General features: G+C 45.6%; 1 protein-coding gene across 1 annotated transcript in view; it reads right to left on the bottom strand.

Moving 5' to 3' along the window:
- LOC311139822 (metallophosphoesterase domain-containing protein 1-like) overlaps positions 1–15,062 on the bottom strand; it is a gene marked incomplete at its 3' end in the record, with an annotated part of 221,082 nt that overhangs the window by 27,189 nt on the left and 178,831 nt on the right. The window contains exons 2-3 of the mRNA XM_084174785.1: positions 11,273–11,449; positions 10,441–10,622 (exon numbers count right to left, since the gene is read on the bottom strand). Coding sequence (XP_084030911.1) covers positions 10,441–10,622; positions 11,273–11,445 — 355 coding nt within the window. The 5' untranslated portion in view covers positions 11,446–11,449. The remainder of the gene's footprint in view (positions 1–10,440; positions 10,623–11,272; positions 11,450–15,062) is intronic.

Below are 15,062 nucleotides of genomic sequence, written 5' to 3'. Positions count from 1 at the left end.
ATATCTGGTTCAATAAACACATCCCCGCATCCACCTCCATTAATTCAATTCAATTCATCGGTGACATTTTAAATCATGTTCTGTGAAAGACTGGATCTGCATATTGTATGACTAGGATTATGGCCAGGAGTGTTTCCTGATTAAATGACTTTAACAGGAAAAACTCTTGGTCCTATGTACTTTATGAACGCCACCAGTGATCAAACCATTATGTTCTTCCAGTGAGTCAAAGCAGGCCGTGCTTGTCTCTCTTTATCAAACAGAATCTCCATACAGGCACGGTGGATCAATGTATCAATGCTCAAATCACCATTCCACAATACAGTCATTCTCCCATATCCACAAGGCACACACATTGGACACAATAACTCACTCAAACACAAAACTAGATGGAGAAAGACGAACGCACCGCTTTTGGAAAAGAGAAAGGAAGTTGAGAGAGAGATGAGAGAGAGAGTGAGAGAGAGAGAGAGTGAGAGAGAGAAAGAGAGGCAGAGAGAGACTAATCCAAATATGCAGGCGGCGGAGCACTGTCGGCTGTTGTTAGCAACCATCTTTTCCCAGCTTTTGTCTTTGATTTCAAAAGCGGCTTTCAAGCAACAAATAGTTTAAATTTCCCTGTGAATCACCCACACAAAGCAGCCATCCTTCTCTGTGTTTCAGTTCAAAAGAAGTAATCAAATAAAAACACATGTACACACACATAAACACACACACTGTCTTGTACAGCTAACCTTGTGGGAACAAACAATTCAGTCCCATTCAAAATCCTATTTTCCCTAACCTTAACCCTAACCCTAATTCCTAACCCTCAACACTAACCCTAGCTCCTAACCCTTAACATAATTCTAATCCTAACACTAATTCTAACCTTAACCCTAAACCCCCTAGAAATAGCATCTGATCTCGTGGGGACTAACACAATGTCTCCATTTGGTCAAATGTTTGTTTGTTTACTATTCTTGTGGGGACTTCTGGTTAAACACGTCCAGTAAGACACACTCGAAAACACGCACAACACTTCTGTCTGAGTCTAAAGCTTGTCTAAGCAGCCCTGCACTACATTCTGCCCTCAAAAGACACACTGCAGAGGAGCTCTCTCCCCATCCATCCCTCCCTCTCTTCCCCCCTCTCCATCCCGTTCTCTCTCTCTCCCCATCCCTCCCTCCCTCCCTCCCTCTCTTCCCCCCTCTCCATCCCATTCTCTCTCTCCCCACCCATCCCTCCCTCTCTTCCCCCCCCTCCATCCCGTTCTCTCTCCCCATCCCTCCCTCCCTCTCTTCCCCCCTCTCCATCCCATTCTCTCTCTCCCCATCCCTCCCTCCCTCTCTTCCACCCTCTCCACCCCATTCTCGCTCTCCCCCATCCCTCCCTCCCTCTCTTCCACCCTCTCCATCCCGTTCTCGCTCTCTCCCCATCCCTCCCTCCCTCTCTTCCACCCTCTCCACCCCATTCTCTCTCTCCCCCATCCCTCCCTCCCTCTCTTCCACCCTCTCCATCCCGTTCTCTCTCTCTCCCCATCCCTCCCTCTCTTCCACCCTCTCCATCCCATTCTCTCTCTCTCTCCCCATCCCTCCCTCCCCCTCTTCCACCCTCTCCATCCCATTCTCTCTCTCTCTCCATCCCTCAGCCTCCCTTTATCCCTCTAATTTCCTCCCTCACTGTCCAGTGTGTGTGTGTGTGTGTGTGGTTTATTACAGACCCAGTGCTAACAGGGTTAGTTAAGGGGAGTGATCTGCTGTCTGAAGGGATATGTGCTTTTCTAGATACAGTGGAATGTGCTCTATACTGGCCTTTACAATAACCCCCAAATCCTCAATATCCTAGAAGCCGAGGAGGGCGGTCAGTTTGTGTGTCTGTGTGTGTGTGTGTGTGTGTGTGTGAAGCTTCCGGCGCTCCTGCCACCATTGTTCCAATGGGTGGTCCTTGCCCTTTGAAGAGGAAAATCCCTGTTTTGCCCAAATCCATGGCATGTCGAGGGGGATTACTGCCCTTTGTGTGTGTGTGTACACGTGTTTGTCTGCAAGCCCAGCTTGTTCAAGCTGCCCATGGACATAACAGATTGTGTATCTACCAGTACTTACTATAATGTCTCCTGCACATTCAATCAAGTCATTCTATGCCCTAACAGCCTATTTGCATTGGTCTGTCTACAGAAGCAATAACTGCTGTTTATAAGAAAAAATACATGTTGAGACTCAACCTGGATTAGCATTACAACGCCCATTCAGTGTGTGTGTGTGTGTGTGTGTGTGTATCTAATCCCTCCCACCTGAACATGAAGCCATGAGGCAGATACACTCTCCTAATTTCCTGTTTAAACACCACCCACACACCCCAGTGGCACATACACAATCGAAAAAAACATGCACACAAACACACAAAAACACAAGCGACTAAGCAAGCAACACATCCAAAACACACACTCTGCCATCACACAGTACATTCCAGTAATCACACACACACACACACTTCATGCGCACCCACAACCTAACACAAAGACGGTAATACCACACCATCTCCGGCCTAGTAGGTGGTCTGTCTTTTCTCTCACTCACTCTCTTTATCTATCTCTTGTTTCAGTCTCTTTCTCTCTTGCTGTTCCACTTCCACACCAAGCCTAGCACATACAGAAGACACAGCATCAAAATAGCAGCCTGTCTTCTGTTCTTCGCCACAATGTCACATCAATATTCATCCACTGAAAAGGTTGAGTCAGAGACAGGAGGTTCCACACTGGGCACGCACTGGTTGAGTCAACATTGTTTCCAAGTAATTTCAACGTGGAATAGACGTTGTATTGACGTCTGTGACCAGTGGGACATGATGTATATGTGTAGAGCGAACCACAGGTTCTGAGCTTGACCCAGAAAGAGAAGAGAAAAAATAATTTAAAAAAATACTTTCGTGAACTAACAATCAAACTTGATTTTTTTCTTACTAGCTCTGACCTTGCTGATAGCTACTTTATTGGAGAAAAATATGCTTACTATGACTGCTATATGTGATTGTCCCACCGAGCTACACTACATGACCAAAAGTATGTGGACACCTGCTCATCGAACATCTCATTCCAAAAACATGGGCAGTAATATGGAGTTGGTCCACCCTTTGCTGCTGTAACAGCCTCCACTCTTCTGGGAAGGCTTTCCACTAGATGTTGGAACATTGCTCCGGGGGCTTGCTTCCATTCAGCCACAAGAGCATTAGTGAGGTCGGGCACTGACGTTGGGCGATTAGGACTGGCTCGCAGTTGGTGTTCCAATTAATCCCAAAGGTGTTTGATGGGGTTGAGGTCAGGACTCTGTGCAGGCCAGTCATGTTCTGCCACTCCGATCTCGACAAACCATTTCTGTATGGACCTCGCTTTGTGCACGGGGGCATTGTCATACTGAAACAGGAAAGGGCCTTCCCCAAATTGTTGCCACAAAGTTGGAAGCACAAAATTGTCTAGAATGTAATTGTATGCTGTAGTGTTAAGATTTCCCTTCACTGGAAATAAGGGGCCTGAACCATGAAAAACAGCCCCAGACCATTATTCCTCCCCCACCAAAATGTACAGTTGGGACTATGCATCGGGGCAGGTAGCGTACTCCTGGCATCCGCCAAACCACGATTCGTCCGTCGGACTGCCAGATGGTGAAGAGTGATTCATCACACCAGCAAACGTGTTTCCACTGCTCCCGAGTCCAATGGCGGCGAGCTTTACACCACTCCAGCTGACGCTTGGCATTGCGCATGGTGAACTTAGGCTTGTGTGCGGCTGCTCAGCCATGGAAACCCATTTCATCAAGCTCCCGACGAACAGTTCTTGTGCTGACGTTGCTTCCAGAGGCAGCTTGGAACTCGGTAGTGAGTGTTGCAATTGAGGACAGATAATTTTAACGTGCTTCGCGCTTCAGCACTCGGCGGTAATATTCTGTGAGCTTGTGTGGCCTACCACTTCGCCACCATTGAGCCGTTGTTTCTCCTAAACATTTCCACTTCACAATAACAGCACTTACAGTTGACCGGGGCAGATCTAGCAGGACAGAAATCTGACGAACTGACTTGTTGGAAAGGTGGCATCCTATGACGGTGCCATGTTGTAAGTCACTGAGCTCTTTAGGCCATTCTACTGCCAATGTTTGTCTATGGAGATTGCATGGCGGTGTGCTCGATTTTATACACCTGTCAGCAACGGGTGTGGCTGAAAATAGCCGAATCTACTAATTTGAAGGGGTGTCCTCATACACTATATATATATATATATATATATATATACAAAAGTATCTTAAGATGAATGCACTAACTGTAAGTCTGCTAAATAACTAAAATGTAAAATGTATGAGAGAGAGAGAGAGAGAGATGACAAATGCCCTGAAACAGACACCGAGAGCTTCTGGATATCAGGACAGCGATTACTCACCTCGTATTGGACAAAGATTTTTTCTTCAATGAGTCGGACTCGAAGGATATCCTACAGACGACAAGTCTTGGTTTCTCTAATGACTGCCTCGCCTGGTTCACCAACTACTTCTCAGATAGATTTCAATGTGTCAAATTGGAGGGCCTGTTGTCTGGACCTCTGGCCGTCTCTATGGGGGTGCCACAGGGTTCAATTCTCGGGCCGACTCTATTCTCTGTGTATATCAATGATGTCGCTCTTGCTGCTGGTGACGCTCGGATCCACCTCTTTGCGGACGACACCATTTTGTATACATCTGGCCCTTCATTGGACACTGTGTTAACAAACCTCCAAACGAGCTTCAACGCCATACAACACTCCTTCCGTAGCCTCCAACTGCTCTTCAACACTAGTAAAACTAAATGCATGCTCTTCAACCGAACGCTGCTTGCACCCGCCCACCCGACTAGAATTACTACTCTCGGCGGGTCTGACCTAGAGTATGTGGACAACTACAAATACCTAGGTGTCTGGTTAGACTGTAAACTCTCCTTCCAGACTCACATTAAGCATCTCCAATCCAAAGTTAAATCTAGAATCGGCTTCCTATTTCGCAACAAAGCCTCCTTCACTCATGCTGCCAAACATGCCCTCGTAAAACTGACTATCCTACCGATCCTTGACTTCGGCGATGTCATTTACAAAATAGCCTCCAACACTCTACTCTGCAAATTGGATGTAGTCTATCACAGTGCCATCCGTTTTATCACCAAAGCCCCATATACTACCCACCATTGTGACCTGTACGCTCTTGTTGGCTGGCCCTCACTACATATTCGTCGCCAAACCCACTGGCTCCAGGTCATCTATAAATCACTGCTAGGCAAATCCCCGTCATATCTTAGCTCACTGGTCACCATAGCAACACCCACCCGTAGTCTGCGCCCCAGCAGGTATATCTCACTGGTCATCCCCAAAGCCAACACCTCCTTTGGCCGCCATTCCTTCCAGTTCTCTGCTGCCAATGACTGGAACGAACTGCAAAAATCTCTGAAGCTGGAGACTCTTATCTCCCTCACTAACTTTAAGCGTAAGTTGTCAGAGCAGCTTACCGATCACTGCACCTGTACACAGCCCATCTGAAATTAGCCCACCCAACTACCTCATCCCCATATTGTTATGTATTTTGCTCATTTGCACCCCAGTATCTATTTGCACATCATCTTTTGCACATCTATCAGTCCAGTGTTAATACGAAATTGTAACTATTTTGCACTATGGCCTATTTATTGCCTTACCTCCATAACTTACTACATTCGCACACACTGTATATATATTTTCAGTTTTGTTTACCCCATATGTAACTCTGTTGTAGTTTTCATCGCACTGCTTTGCTTTATCTTGGCCAGTTGTAAATGAGAACTTGTTCTCAACTGGCTTACCTGGTTAAATAAAGGTGAAATAAATAAATAAAATAAAAGAATAAAAATGTAAAAGGCCCAAATCCCCGCCATTCGCATGAGAAAGAGACGGAGATATCGTGGATGTAGGTCGGGGTGCCTTGTAAGCATCCGACGGCGAGCGGGTAAACTGCCTCTTCCATCAATCCTATTAGCCAATGTTCAATCAATTGAGAATAAATTGAACGACCTAAGATTACGGTTATCCTACCAACGGGACATTAAAAACTAATTTCTTATATTTCACCGAGTCGTGGCTGAACGATGACATTGATTACATACAGCTGGCGGGATATACGCTACATCGTCAGGATAGAACGGCTGACTCCGGTAAGACAAGGGGTGGCGGTCTGTGTATATTTGTAAACAACAGCTGGTGCAAAAAATCTAATACATTTTAGTCATTTAGCAGACGCTCTTATCCAGAGCGACTTACAGGAGCAATTAGGGTTAAGTGCCTTGCTTAAGGGCACATCGACAGATTTTTCACCTAGTCGGCTCGGGGATTAGAACCAGCGACCACTGGCACAACGCTCTTACCCACTAAGCTACCTGCCGCCCCAAGGAAGTCTCAAGGTTTTGCTCGCCTGAGGTAGAGTATCTCATGATAAGCTGTAGACCACACTATTTACCAAGAGAGTTTTCTATATTTTTCGTAGCTGTCTATATACCACCACAAACCAATGCTGGCACTAAAACTGCACTCAATGAGCTGTATAAGGCCATAAGTAAACAGGAAAACGCTCATCCAGAGGCAGCGCTCCTAGTGGCCGGGGACTTTAATGCAGGGAAACTTAAATCCGTTCTACCTCATTTCTACCAGCATGTTAAATGTGCAACCAGAGGAAAAAAAACTCTAGGCAACCTTTACTCCACACACAGAGACGCATACAAAGCTCTCCCTCGCCCTCCATTTGGCAAATCTGACCATAACTCTATCCTCCTGATTCCTGCTTATAAGCAAAAACTAAAGCAGGAAGCACCAGTGACTCGGTTAATAAAAAAGTGGTCAGATGATAAGCTACAGGACTGTTTTGCTAGCACAGACTGGAACATGTTCCGGGATTCTTCAGATAGCATTGAGGAGTACGCCACATCAATCAGCGGGCACGACAAAGCATATTCCCCCTCAGGAGACTGAAAATATTTGGCATGGGTCCTCAGATCCTCAAAAAGTCCTACAGCTGCACCATCGAGAGCATCCTGACTGGTTGCATCACCGCCTGGTATGGCAACTGCTCGGCCTCCGACCGCAAGGCACTACAGAGGGTAGTGCGTACGGCCCAGTACATCACTGGGGCCAAGCTTCCTGCCATCCAGGACCTCTATACCAGGCGGTGTCAGAGGAAGGCCCTCAAAATTGTCAAAGACTCCAGCCACCCTAGTCATAGACTGTTCTCTCTGCTACTGCATGGCAAGCGGTACCGGAGCGCCAAGTCTAGGTCCAAAGGTTTCTCAACAGCTTCTACCCCCAAGCCATAAGACTCCTGAACAGCTAATCTTGGCTACCCAGACAATTTGCACTGCCCCCCCACCCCCACCCCGTCCCCCTTTTTTACTCTGCTGCTACTCTGTTTATTATTTATGCATAGTCACTTTAACTCTACCCACATGTACATATTACCTCAATTACCTCAACTAGCCGGTGCCCCCGCACATTGACTCTGCACCGGTACACCCCTGTATATAGCCTCCCTACTGTTATTTTATTTTACTGCTGCTCTTTATTTATTTGCTTAAATTTTTTTTTGCTTAACACTTTTTATTTGTTTTACTTTGCATTGTTGGTTAAGGGCTTGTAAGTAAGCATTTCACTGAAATGTCTACACCTGTTGTATTCGGCCCATGTGGCAAATAAAATTTGATTTGATTGACAAAGAAAGAACAAGTGCTGCACTGTCTCCTCCTCCCCACTGATGGATCAAGGTGCGACGAGAGAGAGAGACACAGACAGAGAGAGAGAGAGCGAGCAGCCTGGGAAGAGAAAGACAGCACTCATGAAATGTTTATGATTGTCTTTTCTATTACTGAGCTTAGGAGAAGGTTGGGTGGGGGGGGGGGGGGGGGGGGGGGTCATGGAGTGGACACAGTATGTACACACACCATGCTCCCAAAGTGCCTACATGGCAATCGCATCATAGGAGTCAGCCATCTATTATTCAGGAGAAAAGGGGAGCTGAGAGGGGAGGGGGGGGGGGGGGGGGGGGGGGTCAGAGCTAGAGATATGGGGAGATGTGAAAATACAGAGAGTGAAAGACCAAGGGAGATATTGAGACAAGGGAAATAATGGTGAAAGAGCAAAAGAGAGGGAAAGAAATGAATGGAAAGGGGAATAAAGAGAAGTGAGAGAGAAAAGAGCAGAAAGTTTAGAATTAAAGCTGCTCCACTCTTGACCCCTGTTGGACCCAGAAGCACAATGAGATCCATATTTAACCAGAAATAGAGAGCAGGAGGCAGCACAAAGAACATCTAGTACTGGATACAGGCCCCGCTCCGCGACCACCCACTATCATGTAATGAATGAAGATGCCACTGAAATCTAAAGCAGAACCTTCTCTTTCTCATATGCAAACACAGGAACGTTATGCACGCACTGCAACGCCTCCCCTGACTTAATGCATAGTACAGGTTCAACATATGATTTGCATCTTCTGCATAATGCAATATTGAGTGTGTTATTTTTCGGACCTGCGTTGATTCATACTGGGTTGTGACGTGTTAGCAGCAGCAGTGTGTGTGAGTACACTGTATGAGAGGCATTGAAAGCTGATCAAAGAGACGGTTATTGGAAAGAATTGGACTGAAGTGGTGCTGTTTACCCTCTCTGTGTCTACCTCTACCTATTCTATTCTCTCTCCCTTTTCTCTCCTCTCGACATCTCTTCATCCTATCTCCTTCTCCAGTCAATCTGACACCATGCCTCAGATATCATGATTCCATGCCCTAACACCAAACCAGGTCTTTCTTAGAATCCATATCATTAATTTTCACTGAAACAACAAGATGAGGATAACCAGCCAAAGATAGACCTTCCATGGGATGAAGTTCAACTCTACCTCCCCATCTTCCCCGCTCTCTTCTACGGTCCTCTCCCTTTATCTCCCTCTCTCCCTCCTCCTCTCCTGCAGTGTGCACCAACTCTGACAAAGCCTTGAGCCCCTGCCAGAAGAACCGGGAGGAGCCTTCCTGCTAAAAATACTGAGAGAAGAAACGGAGGGAGCTGCCACGATGCCAAGTAGAGAGAGAAAAGAGAGACCCATATCTTCATAAAGGGAGGGAGAGAGAGATAGAGGAAGAGGAAGAAGGGAGGGAATCAGACAAAAGAAACTAAAGCAAAGACAGAAGGAAAGTAAGCAACAGAAGACAGACTTTCAGACAAAGGAAGAGAGGAAAGAAAGGATGGTTGGAATGAGTGTGTTCACCTGGCAATTTGACAGTGTTTCCTACAGTGTGTTTTTGTACTGAGGTTCATCAGATAGAATGAAAGCCTAATGCTGAGCTCTTACTGGAGCCAGACTGCAGAGCAGCATGAGCTATACATTCATCCAGAGAGAGAGAGAGAGAGAGGAACAGGAGAAGAATACAGATTATAAATAATTATACGAGCGAGCGGGAGAGAAAGACAGCAGAACTACAGGAAAAGGAGAAAAAGAGAGAAAGGGGTATAGATGGAAAGAGAGAGACTTCAGAAGGCACACCGGGCACGTTTGGCGGATTTTATCTTCCTCGCAGTCTCTCCCGCCAGTCGAGGCGCGGGTGAGCAGGTTTCCAGCTCGTGCTCCCCGTCGACTAGCCTTGGGGGGGCTGAGCTGCCATCCCGTCTCCCCCCTCCTCCCCCCTGGAGCTTCATCCTTATCCCTCTGCTCTCCACCCCCTCTCCTCCCTTCGCAAAGAGAGAGGCGCTGGAAATACGAATCACTGCAGCACGCCGGCTGGGGCCGCACACGGCAAAGAGTTCTAATGTTATCGTCTTTAGAATATTTCTTAGAGCTAACGTTGGGTTAATGTTTTATGAAGACATTAACAGTGATGTGTGCCAACTATAATGTTACTGTTCTAAGTACTGCACATTAACTGAGTGGGCAGTTTCTTTTACTCTTCTTTGTTTCGTCTTTCATCTCTTTTCATTAGGTATCCCTTCATCCATGACTTATTGTCTTTGAAGATGAGTGAAAAACAAATTTTTCTAATTTAATTTGTGGTAAAACGTATAAATATTTTCACTGGTTGCACTGGATTTTGAGTAAGCTAAGAAACTTGTTGAACTCTTGCCCTGTGCCAGACAGAACAGGCTATTCTCAATGTCCCTTTCTCCTTTCACTACAACAGTAAGTCAAATAGAACAGCTTTAATAGTCAATTTTATATCTATTTTTTATAGGGTTATTAGGGACTATTATTATTAGGACTTTTCAGACAAAATAAATTACCTTCTAAACAAGGAAGAAAAATCATTCAAATAAGATCTATCACATTTTAAAAGAAATTGTGCACCATTTCAAAAAACAAAAATCTATAGAATTAAAGAAATAAGAAATAGAGTATTAAACTTTGTTGCGGTGTGATGTTGCTTAATGTGATTGGTCAGTCTTACCTAGCCAATCGTTGAACTTCTTGACCTCAGAGGGCAGGCCCAGCTCTGTGAAGTCTCCAGCGTGGATGAACACGTCTCCATAGGGCATTTGGATGGCGTCCGTACGGGAGTGGGTGTCTGAGATACACACAAAACGGGTGTAACCTGGCGGCTTGGGAGTGTCGTGGGGCAGGGGATCCACCCTAGAGTAGAGAGAGAACGAAGGAGAGAGAGAGAAACGAGAGAATGAAGAAAAGAGTGAGAAAGACAGATAAACAATGGGAAGTCTCAAAGTGAAGAAGCAGAGTTGCAGTGTTAATGTAGTCTGGATCAGTATACATCACCATCCCTTATAGAAAGTCCAAAAGAAAGAGAGAAAAAATAGAGAAATTAAAAGGGGGAAAAGCTGTGAAAGGGCGGCCACGACAAAGGCTCAGTAGTGGTAGAAGAAAGGAAGAAAAGCACAGATAGAGAGAGAGAGAGAGAGGAGTCCTGTGGGAGTGTCCGTGAGTGTGCAGCAACTCCAGAGAGTCTCCAGAGGGAGAAGGGAGCTGGTGAATAACAGTGGCCCACTTTAGTGCGCTCTCCTCCATGTACACAGCCAGCCCTCAACACACCACCATCAGAGACCGAAAGAAGGAAAGAGAGACTGAGAGAAATGGAATGAGAGAGCGAATAACAGCATGCATGCATAGAGGATGAGTCTCAGAGAAAAAGAAAGAGGGGGAAAAGGGGAGAGAGGATAGAGGAGTAGAGGAGGGCTTGGGAACAGAGATAGAGACATAGAGACCAGGTGTGTGCACAGACGTAGTGTGTATCTGTATGCCAGCATACGTGTATGTGTTCTACTTACATGTGCACGTGCGGGGGCTGGAAGCGTCCCTGGTTGATGTTGTAGAAGGTGAAGGCCTGGGTGGGGTTGGTGCTGTATTCATCCACCTCCACGGCCGCCCTGCCTGCCGCCCGCTGGGCCTGGGACTGCTGCTGCCGCCGAGCAGCCATGATCTCTGACAGGGTGAAGGCCATGCTTCTGGAGCCTGGGCCTGGACCACTACTGGGCTGGGGAAGAGGTGGGTTGGGCTGGGGCTGACCCACTCTGGGCTGGCCTGGGGTAGACGTGGTCTGGCCTGGGCTGGAGGTGGCCTGGCCCTGGCACACACAGTAGTTAGGACTGGGAGTGAGGCCTGCTGGAGCGTTCAGGGTTGCGGGTTGGCCCACCAGAGAGAGGCCCTCTGTCACAGCTTGGCCCACCTCGGAGAAACTCTGCTGGGTTGCTGAGCGAGCATGTCCCCCTTCCACCTCCGGCTCAGTGTCCCCCTACTCCTGCACACATAGAGAACAGAACCACTGAGTAGGAATACAACACCAATCTGGAATGCGCAGTTAAGACAGTAAATAATACACAATCCACCAAAGCAACATAACCCAACCCCTAAGAGCAACTAAGGCTTTTACACTGTCAAGCAGATGCCACATTTACAACTGCCTTCAAATTACAGCTCCACTTCTGGGATTCTAGTAGGATTTCACACGGATCCTGAAAGATGGTGAGATGGTGAGGGACGGATGTAAAGAGGAAGGAGGGTGATAATTTGGGGATGAGTGGGGGAGCTGGATTTATCCTGGATTGTGCTGCTATGATGTCAGTGTGCCACACACACACACCATACCATAATTATACACACTTAACAACATGACTCACACAGGCATACTCTTGTGTGTGTCCATGCGTGTTTACGTGTGTGTGTGTGTGTGAGAGAGAGAGAGAGAGAGTGTGGCAGTGCCAGAAGTCCTCACACTGAGTGAATGAGAGCAGAAGGGTGCATTGGCAGATGCTAAGAGCATGGTACACAGTGAGAATAGAAGAGGATTACACTGGCACTAGGAACAAAGGGATAGGGCCATATTAACAGGAACAGGACTTAGAGGAAGACAGATGAAGAAAGACATAGCAGAGAATTGGGTGTAGAGGGACGGTTTGATAAATGAATAGGCGTGAGGTGGAATTGATTGATGCACTCTCTTCTTCGGCACAGACGACAGACACTCAGATTTAACGACTGCGAGAAACCGTCCCATAAAATCGTGCGACAATGTTCCTTCGTTTCGCTTGTAGGCTATTCCATGCCCTGGTACGGACACACACCATTAGTCATGTACTGTATGTTGGTTAGATTCTTTATGTTGTGTAAAAATGGACTGTGTGGGTGTATGTGTAGGTGTGTGTGTGTGTATGTGTGTGTAGGCTACAAGTCCTGTTGACAGGCTATGACTGATGCCTACAAGGCTATAGCATACAGCACTGAATGTGCATGTCTGGCTCAATCTGAACTTGACAGGGCATTGGCAGCATTCACACCTGTCCCATGCTAACATAGTGAGAGAGGGGGCACCTGCATCAAAGGAGAACCACTCTGTCAAATGAATACAACAAACATTACAAAATCTACATTTATCAAAGTAATTCACATCTGATTAATAAGATGTTTAAGAGCCACTTCAAAGTCATCTCTACATAAACAAGCAGTTGATTTGTCTGTTTAATTGAGCCGTTTTATATGAAGGTTTAGGTTCTTGTTTTCACAATAATTGTCATTTATTTTTATTATGTCCAGTTATCTCACTAAATCTTACTAAACTAAATTACAAACAAATCAATGAAATCAGACATAATTTCAAGCCTTTATTCTTGGGTGTTAGCCTACTTCAGAAGGCTATTTTGTGTAGTCTAGAAGAGCATAGTCACCAAAACACAACGGCATGGAGATTAAATAGTTATGTCTTTGTCTTTCTTAATGCGAATAATATTGTCAATTGTTGAACTGAAAAATATATATGTAAGACATTGCTTTTTTGGTGTTAGAATTCAATTTAGTTGTAGTTAGGACCGCAAATAAACTCTCACCAACCACTTGAGGGGTTGTTGGCTGAGCTGTTCTGAAACTTGATTATGGCATTGACCAGACAGATATAGGCTATATAACATGTGGTTCTGCTATTTGGATCTAGCATCAAACACAGAGAAATGTGATACAGTGCCTTCAGAAATTATTCATACCCCTTAACTTATTCCACATTTTGTTATGTTACAGCCTTAATTCAAATACCCTATAATCACAAAGTGAAAACACATTTTTAGAAATGTTTGCACATTTATTGAAAATGAAATACAGAAATATCAAATGTACTTAGGTATTCACACCCCTGAGTCAATACTTTGTAGAAGCCCCTTTGGCAGCGATTACAGCTATGAGTCTTTCTGGGTAAATCTCTAAGAGCTTTTCTCACCTGGATTGTACAACATTTGCCCATTATTCTTTTCAAAATTCTTCAAGCTCTGTCAAATTGGTTGTTGATCATTGCTAGACAACCATTTTCAGGTCTTGCCATAGATTTTCAAGTAGATTTAAGTCAAAACTGTAACTCGGCCACTCAGGAACATTCACTGTATTCTTGGTAAGCTCCATCCCGTCCTTAACGATTACTATCATACCCATAACTTATCCAGAACGCTGCAGCCCGTCTGGTGTTCAACCTTCCCAAGTTCTCTCATGTCACCCCGCTCCTCCGCACACTCCACTGGCTTCCAGTTGAAGCTCGCATCTACTACAAAACCATGGTGCTTGCCTACGGAGCTGTGAGGGGAACGGCACCTCCTTACTCTGATCAGACCCTAGACCCAAACAAGGGCACTACGTTCATCCACCTCTGGCCTGCTAGCCCCCCTACCTCTACAGAAGCACAGTTCCCGCTCAACCCAGTCAAAGCTATTCGCTGCTCTGGCACCCCAATGGTGGAACAAGCTCCCCCACAACGCCAGGACAGCGGAGTCACTGACCACCTTCCGGAGACATTTGAAACCCTACCTCTTTAAGGAATACCTGGAATAGTCTAACAGTAATCCTTCTACACCCCCCCCTCCCCCAGTGGTGGTTGTCCCACTGGCTATCCTAAGTTGAATGCAACAATTTGTAAGTCGCTCTGGATAAGAGCGTCTGCTAAATGACTTAAATGTAAATGTAATTAACATGATGCAGCCACCACTATGCTTGAAAATATGGAGAGTGGTACTCAGTAATGTGTTGTATAGGATTTGCCCCAAACATAACACTTTGTATTCCGGACAAAAAGTTAATTGCTTTATCAAATTTTTTCAGTATTACTTTAGTGCCTTGTTGTAAACATGATGGATGTTTTGGAATATGTTTATTCTGTACAGGCTTCCGTCTTTTCGCTCTGTCAATTAGATTAGTATTGTGGAGTAACTACAACGTTGTTGAGCCATCCTCAGTTTTCTCCTATCACAGCCATTCAACTCTGTAACTGTTTTAATGTCACCATTGGCCTCAAGGTGAAATCCCTGAGCAGTTTCCTTCCTCTCCGGCAACTGAGTTTGGTAGGAAGGATGCCTGTATCTTTGTAGTGACTGGGTGTATTGATACACTATCCAAAGTGTAATTAATAACTTCACCATGCTCAAAGGTATATTCAATGTCTTTCTTTTTTACCCATTTACCTATAGGTGCCCATCTTTGGGAGGAATTGGAAAAACCTCCCTGGTCTTTGTGGTTGAATCTGTGTTTGAAATTCACTACTCGACTGAGGGACCATACAGATAATTGTATGTGTGGGGTACAGAGATG

The sequence above is a fragment of the Coregonus lavaretus genome (assembly GCF_964263955.1).
Source record: "Coregonus lavaretus genome assembly, chromosome: 13".
In the NCBI taxonomy this organism is placed as follows: domain Eukaryota; kingdom Metazoa; phylum Chordata; class Actinopteri; order Salmoniformes; family Salmonidae; genus Coregonus; species Coregonus lavaretus.
This window is presented reverse-complemented; position numbering and strand designations above follow the sequence as displayed.